At 39.2% G+C, this 14665-nt stretch overlaps 1 protein-coding gene across 3 annotated transcripts in view; it reads left to right on the top strand.

Annotated features, from left to right (window-relative positions):
- Positions 1 to 14665, top strand: part of kdm6a (lysine (K)-specific demethylase 6A) — a 38564-nt gene that overhangs the window by 917 nt on the left and 22982 nt on the right. For 2 of the 3 annotated variants that reach the window (XM_055059879.1, XM_055059877.1), the window contains exons 3-6: positions 2109 to 2217; positions 2340 to 2389; positions 5445 to 5503; positions 10092 to 10212. In XM_055059879.1, coding sequence (XP_054915854.1) covers positions 2109 to 2217; positions 2340 to 2389; positions 5445 to 5503; positions 10092 to 10212 — 339 coding nt within the window. Of the gene's footprint in view, positions 1 to 2108; positions 2218 to 2339; positions 2390 to 5444; positions 5504 to 10091; positions 10213 to 11833; positions 12854 to 14665 lie in introns of those variants that run through there. The other variant, XM_055059880.1, reaches the window with a different exon arrangement.

The following is a 14665-nucleotide window of genomic DNA, read 5'->3' as shown; positions in this document are numbered from 1 at the left end:
GATAACGGAGACAACGCTGTTTTACGGTGAAACTGAACGCATCTCCGCCCTAACAGAAGTGTCAGGGGTTCAGCATTTACGGTCGCATTTTATAGCGGCAGCCTAACCAAACCGTGTGCATGATAAAGCATGGCAAATCATATTACCTTCAGACCTCCTGTTACTTTCTTGAGTTTGTTACATATGCAGACAAGCGCCTCTTTTCTGTACAGGGAAATAGTGATAACTTTGTGCGTAGTTAAAGTGAATTACAGAGCTGCACGAGGATACAAATCTATCAGTTTGCGTGCATTTTTTGTAATATTAGTTTCCAAGTTGGCAGCAATATTCATGTGGCACAAAACAAGCCAGGTTTGATTGTGCGTCAGCTCTCTCTCCGGTTAGCATGCAGCGGCTAACCGTCCAGCGGTGTACACCCGTTTGCACTCGCACGTATGCATCCCCTTTTTTAACGTCGGTTTTGACATTTTGGACAAAAAGTAACATGCCCTGTGTTAAGGTTGCAAAAAATAATGGCTGCTTCGTGTCACCCAAGATGGCGGGAGAGGGAAGAAAATACCCAGAAAAGGTTTGCTGCCCTAGCTAGGTAGCTAGCAAGTAGATAGCTGCAGCGGCTAGGCTAACCTTCATTCGCATGAGAGATAATCACGACGAGGGCGTTCAGTGTTTATAACAAAGATGAGTGATTAAAGCGGAAGCCGGTCGAGTCAGACGGAGTAAATGTGCACTGCTTGGTGAACGCACACAAACAGAACGTTATTACAGTCCGTGTTTCTGCCACCAAACTGCCCGTGCGGACTGTTTGTTCAACATGTGGCTCACTGGAGGTGGAGACACGGCAGGAGGACAATATATCCAAGGGTTGAGAAGGCATGTTGGCAACACTTTCCAAAGAGCCGTAATGTCAAAACAAGTGGGAGCATTTAAAACGACATCGGATGAACTTAAAATATTATCCAGGAACACATACAGGTGCATTTATTTACAGGTGCAATTCGTTTTATATTGTAATGTGACTTATAATATAATCTTAAAGGGGCAGTATTATTTATCTGGAGTACTGCTTTGGTTCTTTCATGCATATTTGAGAAAGGTTTTTAATGTCCCATGGCAACCATTAAGCTGTGCAAAACACCTGGTTGGACTGAGCGCAGCTCCTCTTCAGAGCTGCAGTTTTCAACCTTCTATATTAACGAGAGCCGAGAGCCCTCCTGCTCTCGGCTCCTCAAGACTATCCAGTAGAAATTAGCAGAAACCTGGTGGAACTGCACATCTGCAGCGCTCACTTTAGAATGCTGGTGAAAACCTTGTTAAAGGGTTACTCGAGGAACGATGTTGTGATTATGAAATAACATTTATTTTAAGTCATGTGATACACAGCATTTTTACAACTGAAGGAAACATAGTTACTTGGTTGTGCTATTAATTATTAGCTGCAAATGATTCATTATTCACTAAAGGAATGCAGTTATTGCCTTCTGGGCAGGAAAATATATATACTGGTGTATGTGTATATATATATATATATTTTTTTTTTTTTTAAAGAACTCAATTATTTGGTTGCATCTTTTAATGCATTTCTAATATTGTGTAAAAGGCTTTATTGGTTAAATAAGTTTTTTTTTTTTTTTTTTTTACCAATTTATTTTTTATCAGTGTAATCGATAAATTGTTGCAGGAAACCTTGTGTTCAGCTGGAGTCCAGATCCAGTCTGCTTTGTGCCTTGGGGTAAATGTCCAAGGTTTACATGTGAGGTTTCATTCTACAAAGCTGTGGTTGTAAAATGTTGTTTGATGCCGTAAAACTCTCTATTTTCCCTCTAAATGCTGCACGTCGCTTCTCTCCAATTGATTACCTGGGTTTCTCATGTCAGCTGGCTCTCTGCCGCGACGGCGCATCGAGCCTCATTTGTTTAGCCGTTGTTTAGATACCAACTCCTAGTCCTTATTTGGGCGTTTGGCTCGTAGTATGCAAAACGGCTCATAAACATGTCAGATTATGACTGTCTAGGAACATTCAAAAGCCTCCCTCAGACGCTGGCTGCTGTTTAAACTGTAACGTTGCCTCGCTGTGTCCACTGAGCTCTCGCCTTGATGTTGTTGTTTAGGCTGTGCGCTGCTATGACGGCCTGATCCTGAAAGCAGAGGGCAAGGTGGATCCCGACGTCTTCTGCCAGCTCGGCCATTTCAACCTCCTGCTGGAGGAATATTCAAAAGGTAACAATCATTTATTACACTGTATTTGTATAACTTGATGAACGGAAGTGAATCTAAAGCTTTTCATATTGTTCCAAAATGACTCCCTCATGTCGATTTTCTTTGTTTCATCCTTCACTCAGCATTATCTGCATACCAGAGGTACTACAGTTTACAGTCGGACTACTGGAAGGTGAGTCTGATGCATGTTTTCAAGATCGCAGCTTATCAAATGGAGAACAAATTGTGACACAAACTCTCTTACATAATTAATCTGAGAGAGAGAGAAAGAAAAGAGAAGTTTGGTTTTGATTTAACTTCAGACAGTGGAATAAAAAGTTGAATCTTTTTATTCTGTATGTGTAAGTCTCTGGTTTCCACTTTAAATAATTAGTTGTCGCAGGTGAAGATGTTTTAAACATCTTAAAGAACCCTGTTTTTTGGGCCGTTCCGTCACAATCAGGATTTTTTAACATTCTGACATCCTGCTAGCATAATTTTCAGAAATTCTGCCCCATTTTGTCCAGGCCTGCCTTAATGAGCAATAAATCAGTTAATCACGAGATCAATTATAAGGAGCTCAATAATTTCCATTTGCATGATTTATCATTTCTATTTTTTTCTCTTTCTACAAAAAAATTTAAATTTCAGTCTCAGTATTTTTGTCTCAGCCAGATCTTGTTTTGAAGGACCGTTTTGTTTAGAGACTTCATAATTCATTTTGCTGTTTTGTTTGTTTATCTTAGATGCTTAAAATATCCTTTAAAAAATTACCAAATTATTAAAAAAAATGTTCATCAGAATTTTAAATTTATTGATCTTTGAGTATGTCTTCTTGCTTTCCCATTACGTTACTTGAAAATGGTCTCAAAACCTAGATATTATTATTCATCGCAATAATATCTGGGGCAATTTAGCGTCCAGCAACATTAGTTATCCTCACAGCTCCCACATTGACCAACAGCTGCATTTCCCTTATAACCGTGTAATTTGACATCTTGAAAATAAATGGAAAGGAAACACTGTAATTTCAAAATAACTCTTGTTTTTCGATACATTTTTGCTGCTTGGATGAGATGTTTGGGGGTTTTTTTTGGTTTATTTATTTTTTGGCTATAAATTGGTTTATTTCAGCAACCAGATGTTGCCACTGGCACAAACAAAGAAGAAGAAAACAGGAAGTAGTTGGAGGATGATGGTGCCGTATGCTTTTTAAACACTTATCGTGTGAAGAGACCTATTCACATGTGACTTTAATTGCATTTCTTGCAAAATGGTGGAGTTTTTTGGGACATAAGCATAATATTGACAACATTTTGCATACATTTGTAATGAAAACACAGGTAGAGAAACCTGGAGTTTGTGGGTTCTCTTTAGCATTTACATCTGAGGGGGAAGAAGGTTAGGTTTTACACCTGGTGAAGCATTTCTGTGTATTTTTCTGCTTTGGACCCATTCACGACTCAATTTAGTTAACTTTTTAGTTAACTTTTTTTGTTTTTTTAGGTAACTGACTCTTAAAGACCTTTAAATGGGTGTCAAGTCTCCTGGCTTGGCACCAGTCATAGTTCTATAACTATAGTGCACAAAGGTAATATGCAGCTTCCTTCAAAGGTTTGAAAACCTTCGTTACGACCCTTGCCATTGTTTGCAGTCATTTTACGCTAAGCTTCACACATTCATTGCTTAAATTAGTTGCAAGGAAACATGTAAGTTCCTGAGTGTGATGTGGTTGCTAAAATGTTTCCCTTAAATGACAATATCTGTAGACAAAAGTCTCAAGATGTCTATTCAAAAGCTGCTGTTCTTAATGATGGCTCCATCCTCAATCATATCACTTGTCCCAGTTCATATTGAGAACAACTGACATGGATTGGGATGAATCACTGGTCGGTTAGGTGACCCACAGGAAAAAGAAAAGTATGTTCTGAATGCAGCTCAAGAAAAGTAATCCTGGGAAATGGTCTGGTTATGTAATCAACTTTGGTTTCTATCTTTTTCTATTAACTATTAAATTTGGTTTAAATAAGTGGGCACATTCTCCAGATTTTTTTAAGCACAAAAAATTGTACACATTAAAAAATATATTAAATGCTAATACAGCAACAAAAAAGAAAAACGAAAAAAAAAAAAACTCTATTCATCAAAGTAAGAAAACATTTTATTGCCTAAAATGGAATAACAGCATTCCTTTAGTGAACTCAGTCACTTGTGCCAAAAGATGCATCTCCAGCTAAAACTACTTTTTCACAGAATTGAAATGAGGTGAAGCTAAAACTTGAAACTTAGGTTTGGGCTAAAAGCCGTTTACTAATATTTATTTTTTAGCTATTCATCTTATCATCTACCTCTTTATCCCTCTCGCCATTTATCCATCTACCTCCATCTATCTGTCTAACTCTACCTCCAGCTATGATTAGATACATAGCTTAGATACATCAAGCTATGTATCTAATCAAATTGGGGTTTTCTTTGACTCTTTGAGTATACAGACTTTTTTGAGTCTGTATACTCCAATTGAGGATTATTCGACTCTTAAATTAGTTGCCGATATTTTGATCAATTAATCTTGATTGATCTAATTAATTGTTTCGGTCTTAATAAATTTGTTTTCCTCTTTGAAGCCAAGCAAAGCCTAAATTTAGAAAACATAAAATAAAAGTTTTCTGCCAGTGTTGTTTCAGAGCTGGTGTCTGTGTATTGATGTAGCCAAAGACAGTGTGACTGGAAATGAACTCCATACATTAATATACCAAAAGCAGCCTTTATTTCTCTGGGGAAAATGGGCTGAAAAGAATCTTTAGTAGACTCTGAAAAGTAGAGAAAAAGTCTTCCAGAGGTGTGAAGCACACTATAAACTTAACAAGAAAGTCAATGAGGTCCCAAAAGAAAAAAAAAACAAACAAACAAACAAAAACTCCTGGCTCAGGAAAAAAAACAACACGAGAAAATCAAGAATCAAATCTGAAGCCAACAAGGCCTCATTCAATGTCAGCATTGCGTTCCAGAATGACAAGGCTGAGGTTTCATTCACCGGAGCAGAAATGGGGCTGATTTAATGCGCATGTGGACATGCTGCTTGTTTTTGGATTTGGGTTTACAGCTTGGAGAGATGGCATTTAAAATGCTTGGGACACCATTAAATTCTAGCTCTAAGTTCTGGCTAGGATCTGTGCTGTAATTGTTATAATGTGTTCATCTAAATCAAGTCTGATGCACTTTCTTTACTTTGTTTTTGTTTTCCCCAGAATGCTGCCTTTTTATATGGCCTTGGAATGGTTTACTTCCATTACAACGCATTTCAGTGGTAAGTGTTTTGTTTTCTTCCAAACGATTTCCTTAGACTAACACCGATTAGTTAATTCCTGGATTCTGGATGCTTGGAGCCATGTCTAGCAGGCTATCCAGAGAGTGGATAGGACAATTTTCCTGCTATTTCAGGGCTCGGCTCTTTGGTTGTATTCCCCCCCCCCCCAATCTTCAAACTGGAAAATCAGATTTGAAGTTCTGTTTCATAAAAATGGGGGCTAGGAGTTACATTCCTGGCCTCAGGGATGATGTTTAACTCTGACAAAGAAAGACATCATACTATATGCTAATGATATTTTGATGATTCCAGAAGTTCTCTGCAGAATAGGATATTTACTAGAGGTGAAATGGTACAAAAGTGTTTGTAGATGTTTCATAGGCTTTCAACACAATTTAGTTGTTAGAATATTATTTATAAGCGCGATTTAGTTGCGCTTATTGACTTTATTACTGTCCCTACATTCAGTCAGTTGAAAGCAAAAGTGTTCATTTGTTAAATTGTGGTACTTAAACTATGAACTCGCTGGGATAAGAGCTGGGTTAGCGGTGCTAACTAAAAAGTCAGCACCGCTAAAATATAAAATGTCAAATATCTTGTTTCACCAAAGGTTAATCAAAACAAAACTAAAAAAATACTGGTGGGGAAGAATATCAAGCTAATTTAGTGATTTGCTAACTTTAAAAACATTTAGTTCACTTGGCTTCCCTTAGACCGTTTGTTCCAGATACACACTACAGTGCTAACATACTTGGGTATGATGTACAACACATCTTATCAACATCAAAATCCATCTCAAGAAGCTGAAATATCTAGGTGTAATGCAACTGGACATGCTATTGGCTGGCATTTTCAAACCAGCCAATCCAAAAGCTCCATTTAGTTTTCTTGCTATTGATTGACTGAACCCCCAGGAGAGGAAATGAGGAAGTAACATGTCTGTAACATCTGGCCCCTGAGCAGTAACACTGCTCATAACCTGTTCATAACCTGCAATCAATTCATAACTGATGAAGGGAGGCGGTCTGTGATAACCAAATACATTTCATAGTTTTCACTTTTTAGTTTTCTGACTGTTATCTTAAGAGCAGCCAATAGTCCATTTCCCTGGACTCAGTGGTTATTGTCTATATTAGCCACAGAGGCATCATTCCAGAATGTGTGAGAGTCAATGTCAGCATTTTTGCTAGCATGCTAAACAGAGACCGTGTGATACTATGGATTTTATTTTGAAAGAAACCAGAAGTAATGCGCCAGAGTTGTTTGTGGTAACCAATTCTCAGACTGAGTAATGCTTCTGGTTCTCCACTGAAGGTTGAAAAAGGTTGGAAAGCAACTTTTATCCCATCGATGTGATACATGTGTCATAATTCTGCCCTAGAAAAAGCAGAAAGCTGTAAATCCAGACATAAAATAATGGCTGAAAATTATAATTATGAACTTATGAAAGATGTCTATCAGTGACATGAAAATCTCACCACTCTGACTACACATCCAAAACAGACTTCTCTACACAGTCAATGCTCTACAAAACGCTAACGTTATTAGTTGTGGTCTCTTTTTCTTTGCTTCCTTCATCTTGTTATGATCCTGTCAGCTCCCATTGCTGAAAAACTTTAAAATCCATCCATTCGCAGCTCCAGATAGCGCGCTGAAAAACGTATACGTTCTCCATTTCAGTTTGGGGTAGTAACCCATTGACACAGAAGTCTCACTCCAGTCAGGTTTAACGGCATGAACAACTGCGCGAAAAAAGATTCCAGCAAAAATATTGGAATTGGCTGTCAAGACCTGCTGTGTGAATGTAGCCTCCGATGGCAATTGTGAAGAAAAATGCAGTACTCCCGGTACACATCCCTGATGACACCCAAGCGACTGCAGTTAGTCACCTGTATCCTTGGCCACAGAGTACTAACGGCAGTATTTATTGGCTTTATTAAACATCCGTGAATAAATAAAATAAAAAGAAACCCAGTTTGACTCCACTAACATGCCCACCGTGAACTGGAGACTGAATAGAAGCCTTAGTCTGCCAGAGCTGCAGGAGGGGAGGGCTGTCATTACGTTGGGTCCAGGGGACAGACTACGTCATGGAGACCGAGGCTGAAGGAATGCTGAGCTGTCAGGTGGGGAATATTGCTTCATTGGGGGTGTTGGTGTGTTGGTTGGCCTGAATGTTTTAAAAAGTTTAAGTGGAGGTTTAATTTTCACCAGCTAGCATCTATGAGTCAAATGGGGGAGTTAGCTTTGTGTTTAGTTAAAAAGTAGCTTTTAGCTGCTGATTAGGTTTTACAGTAAGAAGTGGTGTGTGTTCATTTTTTTATACTGTCATGTTGCTGTGTGGTACAGTCTATCCTGCTTAGGAGCTTCACTGGACGCAGCCTGGGAGGGAAAGAGGGAGGGAGAGGGCAAACAGTGAGTGGAGAGAGGGAGGGAGGGAGTACATAGTACATAAACTGAGAGGGGGAGGGGCTGGGGCACTGAGTTCAGTGTGTGTGTGTGTGTGTGTGTGTGTGTGTGGCATGTTCAGCAGAGACCACAGTGCTTTTCATACAGGAAAAGGACTGCACGCTGACATGCATTTGCTATTGTTGCTATAGTTACACAGCAAGTGGGTTCAGTTGTAAACGGCTCGTTGCCGCAGGTAGTATCGCTTCTGTTTTACCAAAAGGGCTGGAATCATGTTGGCGAACATGATCACATCATTTCATTTCACTAGATCGTGTCCAAGGAACATCTTGAGTTTTCCTGGTTTTGGTAGCATTGTGTGCGAACAAAACCAGAGCAAATTACTCTGCTTTTGAAAACACTGAAGGTATTCTGCATCATATTGATGCTATGAGCCAAAACAATTAGCTGTTGCTGTTTGCTGTAAGGCACTCTGCTGATTTGCAGAGAGCCCCTTCCTGAATCTTCCAGGAAGCGAATGCTCTTAAACCAAGGATCCACATCTCTGAGGTTCATGCTGGAACATATTGTCCGTTCAGAGAGGATGCATTACTGAGCTCAGTGCTAGTCTGCATCATATTTCATCGTCTCTCTGAACCAAGCCTCTGATATGAAGCATTGAAGCGAGATGGCAAACTAACAGTTTCTAATATTGGTATTAAGATGATAAAAAGAAAGGTTATCATTTTTAGGTTTTTTTTCTTCACATCTGAGACATTAGAGCAATTCTTCTCCCAAAAAGATGTTCTTGGTGTCAGAAATGCAGCTATCTTGTGTTTATAAAATGCTAATGGGCTCACTGACTCCCAAATAAACATTTTCTAACTGTATGTTGATGGTTGTCTGTACATGTTGTCAGTGCATCCTAATGAAATCTTCACTAAAATTGAGGTCTTAAATGATCTCAAATTCACTGAGAAACAATATGTTGGTATCAAATGTTAATCTTTACTTTTGTTGTGGAAGGACTATTTACTCTCATTCTATGTAATTTTTTTCTGAAGTTTTCTTACTGTAATGCAAAACTTTGAGTTGCACAGATGTCTTCACTGAATTCTGTGACTCAAGGTGGTGGTGACTGCTGGTTACTAGCTGCTAATATATGTAAAAAAAAAAAAGATGGCTAGCTTTCTTTACATATAGCAAGCTGGCTTTATGTAAAACAATGGTTAGTTTTTTTTTATGTAAAGCTAGCTTGCTTTTTTATGTTTTAAAAAGAAAACTAGCTAAATTTTCTCTACCAATATTAGCAACTAGTTACTGTTAGTTTATATGGAAAATAGCTTGCAAGAGTTTTCCGTAAAGTTAGCTTACTATATGTAAGCTAACTTGCATATTACAAGCAATATGTAGATATAAAAGCAAGGTATAGGCAATTCTGTGACTCATGTTCTGCTCCTGGTGGTGATATTTTCTACTAACAGCAGATTGGTGTAGCACAATCTGATGGGCAATTAAGGCGTTCCAAGAGATGCTTTAGTTTACATCCACACGACGTTTTCCCGAGCGAAAGAAATTCATGAAACTGAATGAAGTCAATTTTTTTTCTTTAGCACATTTCAGCAACAAGGCAGTTAAAAGTTTTTACATAATTAAAAAAATAATACTAAAAACACTACAATAACAAAATAAAGACAAGTAAATAAACTTAGACCGTAATATCAAGTTTTTTATTTTGTGTACTACTGTTGTTTCAAAGTATGACACTCTTATTTTGAGGGAGAAGTCATGACAACTGGACTGATGTAGGGGGAACGGTTGCCATAATCCCCATGCAGAAACTTCTCTGTGCTGTGAATTAACATATTTACCTGAAGCTGCTTGTTTGAGCAGCGCTATTGTTAAAAAAAAAGGAAGTCCTATTATAAAGACCAACTATTCCTAAAGATTTGATTTAGAACCCATTTTGCTCTAATCATTGAAATGCATCCTCAGGTTCTAGTTTTTACTTTTTCAGACTTTTTTCTTCATGGACATCCAGGAGCCTTTTGGTTACTTGAAATCACTAAATGAGAGATGATATTAAGTGGCTTCCTCAGTTTTATGTCTCTATTAAAATTCTGTAGCAGGACAATCATCTGAGTCACACTTGAGTTTGTTTTCAGCTTGTGATTTCATTTATTTTTTCTTTACTCTCCAGGGCAATTAAGGCGTTCCAAGAGGTGCTTTACATCGACCCAACGTTTTCCCGAGCGAAAGAAATTCATCTGAGACTGGGGCTCATGTTCAAAGTTAACACAGACTACGAGTCCAGCTTAAAGGTAAATTAGAATGACAGGCTGAATGATGAGTTCTGGGCTGTTCAGGTGATATACAAAGTAAATTAGCTTTGTATATCAAAACATAAAAATTTGTTCTTTTACATTTTAATTCTCTTAAATCTAGTTTAGTATGGCTGACTGCTGATGGATTACATTAAGTTCAACAAGACGTCTGTGTTCGATATGAAAGGCCGGTACAGTTGGTGTTGAATCGGTGTTCATTGGTCTGTTCTGGAAGCCTGAAATAGACTCCATGTCTCCAGTTCTTCTGACAAAAGCTGTTATTCGGAGGAGTAAAATTTACACCTGTGAACCAAATCTGTCCAGACAGTTCTGGCTATGTAGTAGCCTGAAACGTTCAGATTGCGATCTGATCCCTGGCCTTGTTCTGGTCCAGACGTTCTGTCATAGTTTGTTTGTTCATCGACATCCAAGTCCAAATCACCCAAGATTGTGCAAAAACAATATTCCTGAATGTAATCTGACCTTTTACATCAACAAGGTTTCAGAAACCCTTAAGACTTGTCTTGCACATGACTTATAATCTTATCTGTTCTCAGATTTAACTGTTGGAGAACCCCTAAAACTCTTCATTGCTTTGTGTGTTCAAAACAGTGTATTTTTATATTTTTTTAAGAGAATGACCCAGAGTACTTTTTCCCTTCTTACTCAGTTGACTTTCATTCCCAGTTTAGTATTCACAGATTTGTTCTCTATTCTTTGATTCTTCTGTGGTACCTGACTCGCATTATTCACAAAAAATTTGCTGCATGCATATTATTTCTCAGACCATATCTAAGATATTCTAAAGCTTGGGAAACGGCAAAACTAGACACGCTACTGACTGGTGTTTACAAAGCAGCCAATACAGGAGGGCTGTTGATTTTTCTCAACTCTAATTGGTTGTATCCACAGGAGAAGAAATAAGGAAGACTGTAGACATTGGTTTCTACAGTAGAGCTGTTAATGGCTATTAATACACGTTAAGGAATACTTGGTTTATTTGATCTAAGATTTAAATTTTGTGGTTCCTAACCCCAAGAAATAAATAGTTCCAAAAAGACCGGACTAGAGGTAAGTTACCACAAAAATGTGCCTTCTTGAAAAGCAACCAGTTACCCCTTAAGGTGTTTGGAGTCACTTGGTAGCATTGTAATGTAGAGAGATTTCCTGATGTGGATGCACCAGTACACTTTTTCACTCATAATACACATACCGATATCTGAGGTGTAGTATCGGTCAATACCGATCCGATACAGAAAAAGTGCAAAATTGACTCTACCACAGACATAAATGTACTGAATTGCAAATATATTTGTTAACTCTACACCAGTACAGCACACTGAAATGCACCAATAGCTTCACAATCTTGATCAAACATGTAAAAACAACACAACTTATCTTCTTTTTTAAGTCCGTGCAAATTGAGTAGAATGGACAATTTAAAATAAATAGTGAAGAAACTGGCGAAAGCAATAGTTTGACTACCTTGGTCAAACATGTAAAAAACTAAACTGTCACAAACTTTCTTTCAAATGATTCAGAAACTATAATTAGGAATTCAAAATTAAATGTAAAATAAACAATGCACTATGTCACTCAGAGTAAGAAGCATAGAATTAGACAGATTAGATCTGCCGTTACAGCTCGGGCTAATTATCTGTATGCACCTATACAGATATTAATATCGAATCGGTTCATCTCTCGTAACTCATCTTAATGGGAGCATGTAGTTATTAAATAAGAGGAGTCTGAGGATTGAACCTTGGGGTACCCCTCATGTGATGAGAAATCCCAGTGAGCGACATTTAGACCAGATTAAGCTCTCTGGCTGCAGCTAGTGCTACAGTTTTTCACTGAGCAGGCTGCTCTGTTTGTCCTTAATTTTGGATGCGGCCCTCCGTCTCGGTCCTGAGTCACTGCCAGCCGCTCACACACGATTCACAGCCACACACTCCCACCAACAGAATCTCACACATGCCTGCCCCAGTTACCTACAGGGAGGAGTAGGCGCCTCTTCAGAGGAACAGGGACACAATAAAGGTAGAGAAAGCAGGGAAGGCGTGAACTATCCTGATCTGATACAGAACCTATTGCATTCCCATTAGAAACCAAATGTTGCATACCTCTCACCTGTCCTTGTCAATCCCACCTGCGCTCGTTACGTCAGCTCAGGGGAAACGTGTCTGCATCAGTTTGTGTGCTGTTGCCACCTGCAGCTGCAGAGAACAGATCTGAGGAAGGAGGAGAAGTGTGTGTGTGTGTGTGTGTGTGTGTGTGTGTGTGTGTGTGTGTGTGTGTGTGTGTGTGTGTGTGTGTGTGTGTGTGTGTGTGTGCGCGCGCGCGTGCGTGCGGGCTGGTTTCTGCTTTGAGGTATTCTGTGTCATCTTCGTGCTCTCTCCTCTGCAGCCGTCTGCTGAATGGTAATCAGTGACACCAGGAGAGAGGAGGTGGAGGAGGGAGGAAAGAAGGGTGGGGAGACAGATAAAAAGAAAGACAGCAGAGAGACGGGGGAGAGAATGAGGAAAGCAAGATGTGAGGAGAGAGGTGGAATGCCAAGCTGACAATCCTGCGGCATTATCTGGCCGGCTGTAGAGCGAGTGTGAAGGATAGAGAAGTCTGAGGGAGACCCGCCGTCTAGGTAACGCCTTTTAGTATCTAAAATTAAGGCATGTGGGATTTGTTTTTTTTTTTGTGTTTTTTTGTTGTTGTTATTTTTACTACTAATGCTTGATTTTTAAAACGCCACTTTGTGAGCTGGTTCCCTTCATTTGTTCATGCCGTAATTTGGATAGGTTTTATCTGCCTGACGTTTTCTGTGACTGTAGCAAAGCCCGGGGTAGGAGCTGTTTAGCCTCGGCCTGGATGACAGATAACGGCGCGCGCCTCGTCAGAAATCCCCTCGGATTTGCCAAAGGAGTACCTACTGGCTGTTTGTGGTTTCAGCGGGTTCCATTCCTGAGTACGTGACCCAGATACTGTTGGCTCCTTTCCGAACGAGTGAACCTGCACAGGGTCACGCTGCCGCCTGTCACCTTGAAGCCACCTACGGATGTAGAGACGGGATTCCAATTTTTGGTTGATTTGAACCCAATTTAATGTCTCCTTAAAGACGAACGCAAGGAGACATAAGACCAGCTTTCAAAAGGATTTTCTTTTATTTCTAGGTAACCTGCCATTAGACACAGATGTGATGTCACACTGTGTTAGAGAGCAGTTGATGTGAAACAGGCTTTTAGCAATCTACAGAAGACGGATTAAATGATCAAGCAGTGCATATTTCTAACTATTATATGCGTCTTTTATATGCAGTAGATGCTAATCTTCCAGCCTAGCGATGCGATTCAAACAGTTTGTGATTCAGAAACCAAATTTTCTATTCAGTCTGGAAATTGTTTAAATTGTGAGTGATAAGAGGAAAAGACGGTCTATAACAATTTCAATCAGTTTAGATTTAAACACAATTGGGTTGGTGCATAAATTCTCAGTATTAGGTTAGCTTAGATGCCTGGTTTTTTCTTAAATAAAAGAAAATTCTAAGAATTATTCAAAACATATACGCGTAATGCCATGTACTGGCAAATAGGAGCGACAAAGATATACAACTTAAATGCGTTTTAAAATCAGCTTTCAAATATGCCGTCTGCATGGTTACTGCAGCCAGCCTTACAAAGTGTGCGTTTCCTAGAAAATGTAATTTTCACCTTTCAGGCCTGATTTATACATTTGATTTTTATCAATAGTAAGCCAAGCCCAGCTGTTGTTGCTCCGCTGTGTGTGTGCGTTAGGAGGGACTCTCAGTCAGAGCGGGGCACCAGTCAGGAAACACAAAGATCTAGATAGCTTCTCAGTTTCAAGGATGCAAAAACTTTTTTTTCTTCTCCTTTTTATTCCAATTCTTCTGGTCCTCCCGTCAGTAGACGGTACATCAAACCAGTACCTTCCACGCCCTGAGAGGCTTTTGTGAAAACTGTCAATCTGAGATAAAACTTCATCAACGGTGAAAGTACTCTTGTCCGTTCCGACCACAGGCTTCACCTTCACAGAGCACAAAGATGCATTTTACACTGAGATTTGGAAAAGGCAGTTAATGTTTCTAAAGGTGTTTTTACACCTGATTATAATGTGGATTTGATCTGATTGCGGGACCAAAGTTGCAACAGTTCCATTTCCATCTGGTGTGGTTCACCTTCACACTGCACTGTGGAAAACAAACTAAAGGATGAACTGGTTTAAAAAAAAAACCCAGTTCATCCTCCTCACCTGTGTTGGTGCTGCACCGAGAACCACTGAAGGAAACAACACGACAACCGAAGAAGACATTGAGTGCAACTTTCCCCTTCACTAGATGTAAACAAAAACGGAGTACTTTGGATTTTAGTGGATGTTGGATTTCTTTTGTTTTTTGTTTAATTTCCCCACTAGAGCAAGTTTCTTGTGTTTGTTTTGGTTG

Source organism: Poeciliopsis prolifica, unplaced genomic scaffold, assembly GCF_027474105.1.
Source record: "Poeciliopsis prolifica strain line A6 unplaced genomic scaffold, Auburn_PproV2 SCAFFOLD056, whole genome shotgun sequence".
NCBI lineage: Eukaryota > Metazoa > Chordata > Actinopteri > Cyprinodontiformes > Poeciliidae > Poeciliopsis > Poeciliopsis prolifica.
Note: the sequence above shows the minus strand (reverse complement) of the source record. Positions and strands in the feature narration are given on the sequence as shown.